Source organism: Sparus aurata, chromosome 22 (genome assembly GCF_900880675.1).
Source record: "Sparus aurata chromosome 22, fSpaAur1.1, whole genome shotgun sequence".
Lineage (NCBI taxonomy): Eukaryota > Metazoa > Chordata > Actinopteri > Spariformes > Sparidae > Sparus > Sparus aurata.
Genome location: NC_044208.1, coordinates 22,586,528 through 22,599,754, shown reverse-complemented (window position 1 = coordinate 22,599,754; position 13,227 = coordinate 22,586,528). Strand labels below are relative to the sequence as shown.

General features: G+C 44.1%; 1 protein-coding gene across 1 annotated transcript in view; it reads left to right on the top strand.

The window, feature by feature from the left end:
• The window catches only part of nbas (NBAS subunit of NRZ tethering complex), a 188,844-nt gene that overhangs the window by 41,235 nt on the left and 134,382 nt on the right, over window positions 1–13,227 (top strand). The window contains exons 22-27 of the mRNA XM_030405478.1: window positions 1,041–1,127; window positions 2,169–2,322; window positions 6,283–6,468; window positions 9,174–9,347; window positions 9,616–9,749; window positions 13,161–13,223. Coding sequence (XP_030261338.1) covers window positions 1,041–1,127; window positions 2,169–2,322; window positions 6,283–6,468; window positions 9,174–9,347; window positions 9,616–9,749; window positions 13,161–13,223 — 798 coding nt within the window. The remainder of the gene's footprint in view (window positions 1–1,040; window positions 1,128–2,168; window positions 2,323–6,282; window positions 6,469–9,173; window positions 9,348–9,615; window positions 9,750–13,160; window positions 13,224–13,227) is intronic.

The following is a 13,227-nucleotide window of genomic DNA, read 5'->3' as shown; positions in this document are numbered from 1 at the left end:
TCTAACCTGGCTGTCTTTAATGAGGAAAGAGGAGCTGGGAGCTGGGAACGACAGGCACCAAAAAAAAGAGAGACCCAAAGAGGAAGTAGTGAGACTTTCTCGATCTCTGTCATTTCCATGTTAAAAGCCCAAATCGTAATGGATGAACTCGTGCCAGAGTGTTGGTAAAAATCTCCCTGGTTTTGTGCGTCGACATAAATCACGCGCGCCACTCGGACACTTCTTATGTATTTTGTGATTGGATAGAATTTATGGCGACGTTAAAAAACTGCTGCGGCACTTGTGCACTCGGCCTTTAACTACACTGAAGCTATAGATGATTTGTAGCCCGCGGTATCTCCTTGAGTTTTACAGCCACAGTACATATTTTTCTGTCCACAGACAAATAGATAACAAGAAAAAGTGCATTAATCCCAGAATGAGAGATACAAACAACTTCTGTTCACGTCTGCATGCGTTCATGTGCTTCTTGCGAGTGTCCGATGTCTTGTCAGCGCTGGCACGCCAGGTTACAGAGTCATTCTTCACCTCGGTCTCTTTCCTCGCGTGTTCCCTATTTATCTTCCTCAGGCCTGTCAACCTCAAGGAGACGAGGAAGAAGTAAAGCTTAGCACCAACTCGGCGTTTGGAAACTAAAAGTCCCAGCTATTTACAACCGAGGCACGAGCCAGACTCTTTTCCAAAGTTCTTTGACTTGTTTATTGTTGCGCTTTTGTTTCCCCCCCCCCCACTCGTTTTTTTTTCCTTATTATGCTCCGCTGTTTCCATTTCCCATATGTTGCTGCCTCTCGCCACTGTAGTTTACGACCATGTTTAGTCTGAAACAGTAAATGTCTTTGCAGATTTATACGGTGCCATTACAGGTGAGCGAGGTGCAGTTTATTTTTTGACTCTCGGCTACTCATCGGTCTTTGTTCTGAGTATGTTTTGACCTAAAACTGACCCCCTTTTCCCTCTGTTTTTGTCTCCCTCTCCCTCTCTCTACCTCCGTCGGAAACTACCTTCCCCTCTCTCGTTCTGTTTATCCTCCACTCTCACAGCCTGAACGACAGAGACGAGTTGGTGTTGATTCCATGGGACGAGCAGAGGCACAGAGAGATGGACTGGTGCGAGGCAGAGGAGTGCAGGTAAACAGCGATCATCGACTTTGACAGAAAAAACACACAAACCGTCCTCCGAGCTTGTGCACGAAGCTCGGGTGACTGAGATATAGCAAAATCTCTCCATTACCCCTGATAACAAAGCCTCTCGCAGTGTAGAATTGTTCAAATTCAAGCTACGAGCGAGCCAGATGCTTGTGCTGGCATCGTTATGTGAAACAAAACATGACACCCTATTATCTAAATGTTAAACAGAACCATAACAAACTAATGCTGAATCTTGTTGCGCTGCCAATTTATGCCATTTGCCGGCTTCTGTAGGGAAGCCAGCTTCATTTAGAATTTTATTTAGCGAGCTCTGTTTTTTATTGCTCTTTGGTGTAGAGTCATAATAATATCAGTTGGCTATTGTGGTGTGCATTGCCAGGGACTGCAGAGTGGAAATGTGGCACTGTGGTTCTGTGAAGCCAGCGATTTTAAATAGTGCGTTTATGACGTGTTTTGTCCCCCCCCCCCCCCCCCCCGCCGTGCTTCCCCTTTATGGTCATCTCGCATCTGCATTCTTCTCATTTTCTCGGTCTTCTGTTTATGTTTTCTTTATTCTCCCTTCTCACTCCTGCCCTGTATCCTCCTCCCGAAAGGATGAAGGTGGTGATGTTCTATATTAACTGAGCTAACAAGCTAACAGTGACAGTAAATGGAATACAGTTGGCAGCAGTTAGATGCCTTCATTAATTTGGAGTATGACTTCGACATGTTGCTGAGTCTCACATATTGCGCCTCCAGTTGAAATGTTATGAATGAAGCATTGTGGCGCTTTATAGATGCAACCTCTGAATCAAATTCTTCAGACTTGAGGGAACATGACTTTCGTACAGCCCTAGCCAAAGTTGCATCATCATCATCATTTTAACTAGAGAATGACCTTCCTCGCTTAAATCGTGACTCTTTCTACTCGTATCATCTGTCAACATAATCGCACTATGTTTTTTTTTTTTTTTCATGCTTATTGCTCAGCCCTAGTAAACAGGCGACGCACCCTCCTCTCTCCCTCAATGTCTTCTTCAGAGCCGTGCTGGACCAGAACCTGTTCGATGATGACAGCTTCCTGTACGAGGACGCACCTGAGCTGCTGGGGTTCCGCACGGCGACGCCCTCCATCGAGCTGCTGACCGACTGGTACCAGAGCAGGGCGAAGGATATCGACTCCTGCTCCAGACAGGTAAAAAAAAACGTGTGTCGTTGCAGGGTTTCCCTTGTTTGCGGCGAGGGAATGCATTTTCTGCAGAATCAAAGCGTCAGAGAGCCGATTGCCATGGCGACGCTCCACTCAGGATATTTGGCGCTTTTTACCTTGAAATTATTAGTTTGTCCGTCCCTTGTTAGTTTTCAGAATCAGCTCCGGATGAGTAGGACAGATTTTTCACTCCGCGCTAAGATTCCTTTTCAGGATCCTTTAGCTGGGTTGGAACTTATAAAAGGACGGCAACTGAAGGGACTGAATGGACATCTGGCAATCGGGAAAAATAATTGCCGCCCTTTAGATGACTGTGGCGGGAAAAGGTGACGAGACGAGATTCAGACTGCAGAGGGTATGTTGCCAACCTCCATCAGTAAAGGTCACTTTGATCCTGTCTGTGGCAAACATTATCATATTTGCCATATGGGAACTCTAATGAAGAGTAACCAACGCTTCTGTCATCTGCGTTCTGTTGCTGTGACTGAAAAATAGGGCTTGATGGGACTTGTTTAGCGGAGTAATGGGTTGTAACCGCCAGAGCTGCCCACTCCCTCCACCCACGCCATCCACGCAGCAGCCCTGTCCCCGTCTTTGGCTCCTTCAAAGTGATGGATCAAGGTTGTCACAGCGGTCTCTTTGTCTTTGTGAAAGGACTAACTAGGGTGCAGTCATATCTTTCCCCTTCATTTCTCCATGTTATCCCTTTCACCGGGTGTAAGGAGGATGGAGGAGGAGAGATTTGGGGGCCCATTGCTCATTTTTTGAAGACAACTGGGGAATCGCGCCTTTCATCATCCACTTGAGAGAAAGACAGTGAGAGGAAGTCTTTGTTAATCTCTAGGAATTCGCACCGGATGTCTCTTTCTTTCTCTCTCTCTCTCCCCCGTTCCTTTTTAATTTAACCTCATCATCTTTTTCCCCCCCTTCGCACGTTACTCCAGGAGCCTTTCGTGATCGTCCCCAACTATCATGACTCATGCTTCTTCATGCGAAATGATTTCGAGTAGACGCAGCCGAGAGAAATGCTGTAACAGCCCTGCTGCCGTTCGCCCAGGGTTTTTTTTTTCCCCCTCTCTCCCCTTCCTCCTGCCCTCTTTACGTTTTCATCTCATTTGTTCTCTCTCATTTGCACCCTCCTCCCATCCCTCATCTGGCAGTGTTTATGCTTGGGAGCACGTTTTAATGGAGGAAAATGGGGTTTGATTAAAAGGAGCCACATCAGAGGAAGCTGGAGTGTTTAAAACCAGTCACAGAGCCGCAGGAAGCGAGGCGCTGAATGGGAAGATTGACAAGATGACTCACAGAGGGAGACGGGTTTGAAAGAGCAGAGAATGGAAACGCAACCGAAAGAAACGAAAAAGGGAGATAAATGCCGGGCAGATGCAACATCCTTTGTCGGGTGAGAGTGCATTACAAACACAGGAAAAGGGGGAGGACAGGACTAACAGATGTTAAGGTAAAAAGGGGAAAGTAATCTCATGGAACAAGCTGTCTGCGGGAGAGAAAATCATAGGTTATGAGGTGGGTGAAAGGGTAGAGATAAAGGATATTAAAAGCAAGTGTTGTCTGAGACACTGTTGGCAACAAAATGGCACAAAATGAGAGGGTGGTTTTGGAAGGCAGACAGGGGAGGGGGACACAGGCATACAGAGGAGGCAAAGGGCCAGACTGTGCAGAGTTCAAATAGAGGCCAATCACGGCAGACTAAGAGGTGGGAAGAGTGAGGGAAGAGGATAGAAAAGCTGCAGCAGAGTTGAAGAGAGAATGTTGAAACCAAGTTCGAAAGAAAGCACTGAGACAAGACGGGGAGGAGAGACAAAGAAGGATCAAATTGAGTTGGAGAATTAAACAGAGGAGTCGTTGATATCTGCCGGGGTTTATAGCAGAGGGAGAGGGAGAGACGGAGGATACAGGTTGGGTTACAGTGCGGAGAGCGGTGAGGGGTGGGCACGGAGACGGGGTCGTAATTAAAAAGTGTGAGATTTTAACGTCTGAATCGTCTGCGGTGAGCTGGGGAATCTATCTCAGGAGAGCGGGGAAAGAGGAGGAGGAGGAGGAGGAGGGAGGGGTGCAGCGAGCAGGGAGGATCTTTACTCACAGTTAGATCAATAGACTTCTCTCTCTTGTTGTATCTAATTGCTCAGGCTCTGACTCAAGGTGATTTGGGTTTTCCCTTGCTGTGTGTGTGTGTGTGTGTGTGTGTGTGTGTGTGTGTGTGTGTGTGTGAACATTTTATAAATGAAGGCATGTAATTATTTATTCAGAACTTGGAAATGTGTCGAGATGAGCTGAAGATGACAAGGTCGCGTGTGTGTGTGAGCAAGAAGCCAGGCTAACTGCCGTGCCAAAGGGCTCCCCTTCTTTAAAAGGTGGAGAGAAAGCAATCATCACTGCAGGGCCCAACGGCATCTGCTATTGATTGGCCAGCATCCACAGGTGGCTGAGCATCGATTGGTCGGGCGAGCTGCCAGCGTATAGGTGGTCGGCTATCGATTGGTTGCTCCTCTGGATGGAATTGTATCGATCAGAGTAGCAGGAAGCCCAAATCTGCCCTGTTTTATTGTCCAAAGACTAATGATTGGATATTAGTAATGACTAACGGCTATTATTTTGTTTCCCATTAGTTGGCATATTGTTGTTTTGTTCACGTTGCAGTTCAGTGACCTCGGCAACAGTTTTGCAATGACGCGAGGCCCTGCTTTAAACGGCCTCTCTCCTCACCTGCTGAGCTTCTACTGGGTTAACTGGATTGTATTAAGGTAGAAGGGTGCAAGGCAGATACATATATGTGTACAGGAACAGCGTGAGATACTACAGCAAAGTAGAGTTTAGATTCTCTGCCCAAGCCCGACCCGACCTAGTCCGCTGTCTGATATTTCCCGGGCCCTTGATGACGCATTTGTGTTTTTTTTGGTTTTCATTTGTAATGACTCAAAATAATGACTGTATTTCCAGCTAGAAAACGTGCATCTCTCTCCTCCCTCCATTGTTGTTTGTGTTTGTGTCGCTGCGTGGTGTTACACGTGAGTTTCCCTCGTGACTTGACGCATACGTGACACCACTCACCGGGACACAAGAAAAAAGCAAAAATATATATTTTTACCAAGGAAAATGACAAAAATAATAGTAACGCACAGTGACTTTCCATCAGCATTATTGTGAGTAGATAATGACTGAATGTTTTGTATCCTTTTTTATTTTTTTGGAACGTTATAGCAAACCTATTCAACTGGCAGCCTTGGGCCGGATGCTGCCCTTTAACAACCTCATTCAGGCCCTTTGATCATTTTGTTCATAGGCTAAATAGCCCATTTATATATTCATTATATCTGTTGCGAAGCACAGAAATACTCACATTTCATTTAAAGTTTCTACCCAAGCTATTATATGTACTATCAGCAGACATAGGGAATGTAAAAGCCTGGCCCCTTTCTAAATCTGGCCCTTCTAAGGAAGTAGTTGAATAGGGCCTACATGATAGCTTTCACAAACGTGGCATTTCTATAGTGTACCAGAAAAAGTTGTTGCACAGTCCAGGGTCAGTAAGGAGCAACGGTAGTTTGGATAATTTTTCACACTGACTAAATTCAAGACAGATGACAAGAGGGATTGTATTGGATTCACGTTAACCAGAGGATGAACCTTCTGATCAGGACTTTTCCTCCAGCACCACCAGCAGATTGTGCTTCAGTGTGAAGTCTCTCAAAAACTGCTGGATGGGTTTTCACGCCTTTTCTTGTGCACAGTCACGGACCTTTGTGATGTTTTTTTGTGACCCGATTACTTTTCATCTAGTGGCATCATCAGGTCACAATTTCCAGTTTGTCCAGTGTTTTGGTTTATCCATCATACAACAATTTAGCCACATCCACAAAGTCTCATTACTTCACACACTGAGTTTTTTTTCTCCTCTCTCATCGGTGCTTTCTTTGTGCCCATCAGGTGGACTGCGCCCTGTCGCTGGTGCGTCTAGGGAAGGAGCGGGAGATCCCAGGGCTACAGCTCTTGTGCGATGACCTGGTCACCATGGAAACGCTCGTGTATGAGACATCATGTGAATTGAGTCTGACACTCAAAGATTTGCAGCAGCTAAGCGACATCGACAAGCTCCACCTGCTAATGAAAAATGTAAGTGGCATGATCTGTGCCTCACACCTGTTACATTTCACATTCTCACTGGAACATTTTCCCATGATGTGTTCCGGATTCATTTTTATCGGTTATGAATTCATATTCCTCTCGTCATAAAATGAATGGAGTCAGATTAAATTACAAGGCGCTGTTTTCACTTGGCATGTGCTGATGTTGCATTATCTCAGCCAAAATGATGCAGCTGCTGTGAGAGATCATCCCGCTACTGAAATAAAATGAAACTGTTTTTCTCTCTACACTGTCAAAACATGATGGTTGAGATGAGTTATTGTCATTATTATAGTCTAGTGTTTTTTAGAATTTCTATAGTTTGGATCAAATCCCATTTTTGAGATGACTATATGTTGTTGCAGCTTCCGCTGAGACTTTATTCTGTGTTGAATGTGCACTTCCCAGCACGCAGCTTTGCCGAGCTCACATTGTGAAGCAACGCTGTCCTTGAAACTACATTTCATTTCAAACTTCCATAGTGCACTTACATCAATCCTTGACTGCCGCTTAGAATAACATAATGTATGCTAATTACAACTTGAATAGACAAACAGAGAAATGTCACGGATTGAAAATGTATTTCATGCCGGCCGCGCGGTAAGACAACTTTTATTTTAATTCTTGAAATCCCTGACATTTGACAACACAATCTGTCCGTTCAACAGCAGCATGAGAGCCATGAAAGCTAGTGTGTAGCAGGTACTACATTTACAAGTCCCCTCGGAGTACATAATGTGAGCTGTCCTCTAAATTGTAGCTAATAACTGCCAGCTTCAGCCTGTGAGGACCACTGCCAGTAAGATCTGCCATACAGGCAGGCGGCCAGCAAATGTTGTTGACTGCACTAACACATGCTGTTTGACTGGTGCTCCCTTTGGGCGCTATGAATGTGTGTGTGTGTGTGTGTGTGTGCGGCGCTTGCATGTGTGAATGTTTACCAAACTCAGCTAGATTAAATCTCCCTCTTCGCCCGTGTCTGATGTCTCCCTTTATCGGAGACACAGCACAGCGAAGTAAAATGTTTGCGTGTGGGTGTGCTAGTTTGAATTCAGCGTCTGAATATTTTTTAAATCTAATTTTTTCCCGTGGCTGCTCTCCTATCTGTACATCCTGAGTCAGAGCTGTCGCCAGGTGGGTGCGAAGCCCTGCACGAACTTGACATGCATCCGCACTAATCACAGCCCGGCCCACGTACTGTAGCTGTTACAGCTAGAGTTCAGGTTTAATTGCGCTGCACAATTTCATGTAAATGAAGCTTCAAGGACTTTGCACTCTGCTTTAAGTATTCAAACCCAAGAGAAAAATATACACTTTATACAGTATATGAACTAGGAATTTCTTCTGCAGGGTATGGATCTGATTTTGATTAATTTTTCCAACTTGCAAACAAGTGTCGAGTGCCAACTGTTGACTGTTCACTGTGACGTTGCAAATTGTTACACCGTATTTCTTGGCCAGGACAGGGGAAGCTTTCTGTTTTCTCCATGTCTGTTACGTGTAACATGAACTAGCATGAGCTTCTGGGTTGACTTGACACCTTACATAAGGCTTTCCAATTTTAGCTGACATATATTAGAGGACAACTACAAAATTGCTCTTGCAGCATAAGGGCAGATATAACTCATAAGGCAACTCTTTTCAAAGAAAAAATGTTGTATCATGTACGGTTCCTTTTTACAGCCCTTGTTTCGGATATGCAGTATCCTATAATTATGATATTTTGTTGGTTATTTTAAGTTTTACAGCTAATGATTTCATTCTTGATAAATCCCTGTTATTTTTTTTTTATTAATCAACAAATCAACTGATCAGTTACAAACATCCATCTCTGTGTAATGCAAGCTGTTCCTTGCTTTTTTCAGAGGGAACCCCTGCTGTTGTATACACTACTTTCTAATTTTGTAAAGTCCTTTTGATTTGCATATTTCGGCCAGTGCGGCACTTCTAATGATTAATATGCAATCTTTAATTTTTATGTAATACATAACCCGACAATTTTCTAAATTAATGTCGCTCAAAGAAGATGAAGCACGGCAATACATCAGTGATCAAGGTAGCCCTGACTAGATTACAGGGGCTTCATTTTCAACCAACATGTCTTGTTGTAATCCAGGGCGGCCATTAAAATGGCTAGTATAGAAGCATTGAGGGTACTTCCAACTCATAATGGAATGCTCAAAATTATTATTATTTTTTTATCAAACCAACCAACCAACCAACCAACCCGTCTCTGTAAAATGCAAGAGCTGATACTTGCTTTTTTCAAGTAATTTTTTGTAAATAATCCAGTTAAGTACCTCAAATGGAAGATGTGCAATGTTTCATTTTTTATTTTTAACCTGACAGTTTCCAAAATTAATGTTGCCCAAAGAAGATGAAGAACAGTAAAACATCAGTTGCTAAGGTAGCCCTGACCTTAGATCAGACGAGTTTAGTTTTCATATTTTTACCAACATTTATTAATAAAGACTAGCAATATCTGCTGCAAAAGATTAAAACCACTTCTTGCTGAGTGTTGGGAAGAAATGCTCAGTATATGGTTATTAGATCATTTAAAGTGTCCACAATAAAAAAATACTACGTATGAATTTGAACCATGGGACAGCTAAGACATCATGAACACAGGCTTATGGGTATGTAAGGCACATGTTCATATCAGTTTCTTAAAGTAGACCTCTTTCTGTAACCAGTCCAGAAACGAGCGTTATGTGAAAGACACCTTCCAGTGGATGGTTCCGTTCCTGCACCGCTGTGAGGGACAGAAAGAGGGTGCTGCTAAATCACTGCTCAGAGAGTACCTGGTCAACCTGGCCCAGCGAGACCTCGCCCTGCCCCTCATCATCTTCCAGCACTCCAAGCCTGACGTGAGTATCTGAACGCACACATCTCTCTGGCTGTTTGTGCCATGTCAGGGCCGGTGTCGTATCCCAGGCGCTGTAAAATGTTATATTTATGACCCCATAAGGGCAGAGCCAAGGACAGCTCTCCTGGCTATTAGAAAACATGCAGCTCACACACACAAGCACACAGCCTCGATGTTAATGTATGAAAAGGGGTCAGTCATGCCTTGACACACACACACACGCACACGCACATACAAACACACACAGTCTCGTCTCTCGTCTCTTTCAGTGCCAGCAGAAGATCATCGGGGACCCAGACCAGCTGATGGCGGTCGCTCTGGAGTGCATCTACAGCTGTGAGAGAGATGACCAGCTCAGCCTCTGTTATGACATCCTGGAGTGTCTGCCGCAGAGGGGCTACGGGTCAGACACGCAAAAACACACGCACACACACACAAACATACATGTTTACACACAACGTGAGACAACTGAGATTATTTAAGAATCAGTAACTCACGATATAAAGATGCTGAAGCGATCCGCCGTCGCCTCATCTACAAGAACACATGGGTCCCACCCCTCCCACCTCGTCCCTCTGCTTTCACCTTTCCACCTCTCTCCTTGGACCCATCAATAAACCTAACTACCACCTCTGTTTCTGTCTCGCTCCCTTGCTCCTTTCTTTTCCTCCTCCTCCTCCCCTTGCCCACTCTCTTTAATGCTTAACTCTGACTCCGAGGAGCCATCAGTTAGCCAAGCTACAGTCTATACAGTATTCCCTACCTCCTACTATTGCTGCCTCTGCCTCCCTCTCTCTCTCTCTCTCTCTCTCTCCACCACCTCTTTTGTAACACATTTTATTTCATATGGCATGAGGGCCTGTCCTTTAAGTCTCCCACGAGGCTGTGTGGGTACGCAGTGCATTTGAAGGAGAGTGAGTGATAATAAAAGATGGAGAGGAACAAACACAGGGGTACAGAAGAGTAAATTGTTGATAAAATGGACCTGCGGAGTGTGAATGAATTATAATGACTCATTGTTAGATGCATTATCCTTCCTGTGTGCACCTTAATTGGAAAATTGAATCACTAGTAAAAGGACCGCTTCATTCTGTTTTTATCCTTGTCAGCTGGCTGCGGTGAGGCAGCATTACTTTTGCCAGCAGTGGCTCCTCGCATAGTTTGCTTAGCTGCGCTGTGATCAAAAGCTATTTCCACTGCACTTTCACAATGGAAGCCCTGAAAACAAGACATTACGGTACTGATTGAGAGCAAGGTCACTCTCAGCCGACACCTTAATGTTGTACTAAACTGAACGAGTCTAAAGCAAGGTGCCATTTAAAGCGAATTAGCTACAAATGAGTTGTCTTGCTCTTGTTTAAAGTGGACTCCTCGGCTTTAAGTATTGTTCTCTCGTGGTGCGTTAATGCAATGAGAAAACATCATCAGAAAACAAACTGGCCATCTGGATTTTAGTTTTTAAGATCTGCTTTGCTTTGCTGCTCTAAGGTGTACTGTTAGAGGAGACATGATACGCTCATTTAAAGGTTCCAAGTTCTATTTTGGGTTATTTCTAGAATAGGTTTAAATGCTTTAGAATAGAGGTGGGAAAAAAAATCGGGGGGGGGGGGGGGGGAGCGTTCGTCCGTCCGTCCCCCGGCTCCTCGCCATCAGCCCGGGGGACCGACGGATGAACGGACACCTGTCGCCGTCAGCCAGGGGGCGCATTTTTTCAACGAGAAGACCGTGGCAGCGCACTAACACCCGCTATAAAGCAGCTTACATTGAAAATGAGTATAGCATTCCACCGTCTGGAGAGAACCCTGAGCATGAACATTAATAACATGTCTTATGTAAACCAGGACAGTGCTTTCTGATACTGAAAAGTCAGTAGCAACTTGTTTTATGTCAACTTGGGCCCGTTTTAGTTTAACAATAGTTAAACAAGATAAGAATAACATAAAAATGTAATGAAATATTGGGCACATTTCAGTATGCAACCAATTATGTGCAGAGTTATATTCACCCATCCAGTACCTGGGAAGTGGGAACATAAAAGTGCTTTGGGTCAACCTGGACACATCAAGGCATATTAAATTTATAGAAAATGAAATAAAATAAATGCAATAGATGCATAAGAAGTTTTCCTTTTTATGACTATTTTTCCTTTTTCAGTCACATATCGTGATATTTTGTTGATGAAATTTCTTGCAATATATCGAATATTGCAGATATCGTGTATCGTGATATTATCATTATCGTGGGCCAAATATCGTCACAGTATCGAATCGTGAGTTACCCGTATCGTCCCACCCCTACTTTAGAACTCAAACACGTCTGTTGAGTTTTGTCACACTATCTAGATGGGGTTATTGTTGAGATTTATAGATGATGTTATTTGTGGTACCGACATTTGAAAAAAAGACATGTAGCAGTCTCAGCCTTTCCAGAAACAATGCCAATGCTCGGAGAAATCCACAGATCTTGTTGACAACAGCTTTCATCAAAACCTCTTTCTGCCAGAGAAACAGTCCCTCTAAAACACTGCAAAACTGCAGACACTGGAAGAGACGTAAACCCGGTTAGGTGTAGGGATGTGTGGTAGAACCCACCAATCATGTTCTGCTTCATGTGCTCGGATGTATAAAGAGCTTCTAGGTGACAAATGTGGAAGAGGAGGCACAAGGGCAGAGGTGGTAAAATGTTTTTAGAGATCTGATTCAATCAAGAAAGGAGAGGCAGTTTGTCTCACTGAGCACATTTACAGACTCCGATGTGCCTGCTCCGCGTGCACTTTCAGATATATCCTGCCTTAAGTCACAGTTGAACTCGTCGCCCCATCAGAACGGGCCACAAATGCCTGGATATCCAGTGCTATTGCAGCTCAGCATTTAAGCTATTAACTATTTTAAACAGGGTCTTACTGTATAAATATTTGAGCGTATATAATACTCGTACATGTTTCTTTCTAAATCAGTACAGTACAGCATTTTGCTAAGCATTCCACTTTGCCACACAGGGTTCATTCCTGCAGTGTTGGGATTAGCAATGCTGTAAGGCTCCACTGTATATGCAATGCCTTCAACTTCACATTTCTCACGGGAGTGATTTCTCTGACTTACTAAGCTCCAAAATTGCCATCCCAGCGTAGAATATTACAGATTTGCCAGCCAGGACAGAAACCATGAGTTAGTAGTTTCATCGCAATTTTCTGAATTTTTCTGTGAGACAGCTTAATTAGGTCTAAATCTGCTCAGAAGAATGTAATGTGCATTCACCCTTAGAGAGTGGAAAATGGGAAAATGGCGAAATGGGGGGGGGGGGGGTTAGGTGGGGAGAGAGGGAGGGAAGTAGAATGAGGGAGAATAGGATGTTTCTTTTTTAAAAAAAAAGGAAGAGCAGAAGGAGGAGGAGCGGCAGAGGAGACGGATGCAGAGAAATGGATTGATAGGTCAAGAGTTTGTGTGTGTAAAAACTGAGAGATGGTATATTGGTAAAACACACACACACACACACACACGCACACGCTGAAGGTCTGTTCATCAGGGTCAGTACTCTTGAGGGGAACAGGCCAGCCTGACCCAGAATCATTTGCCTCAAGGCAAGGCATCATGGGGTTTTATTTTTAGTGGGGAATCAGTGCAACCTCACAGTGGTAGGCCACACAACCGCACATACGCACCTACAGTACACTGTGTACACTTTACTAGAATGAATACACACACGGGAACAAACATACTTTTTTATGAAGTCATTTCTACTTGTTTTCGCTCTAATCAAACAAATGTATATTTACCAGTGTTCGTGTTCTGTTCTGTGTTTTATCATCCTACAGGCCAGACACAGATGACACCACATCCCTCCACGATCAGGTAGACAAACTCGAGAAACATCTCAGGTAC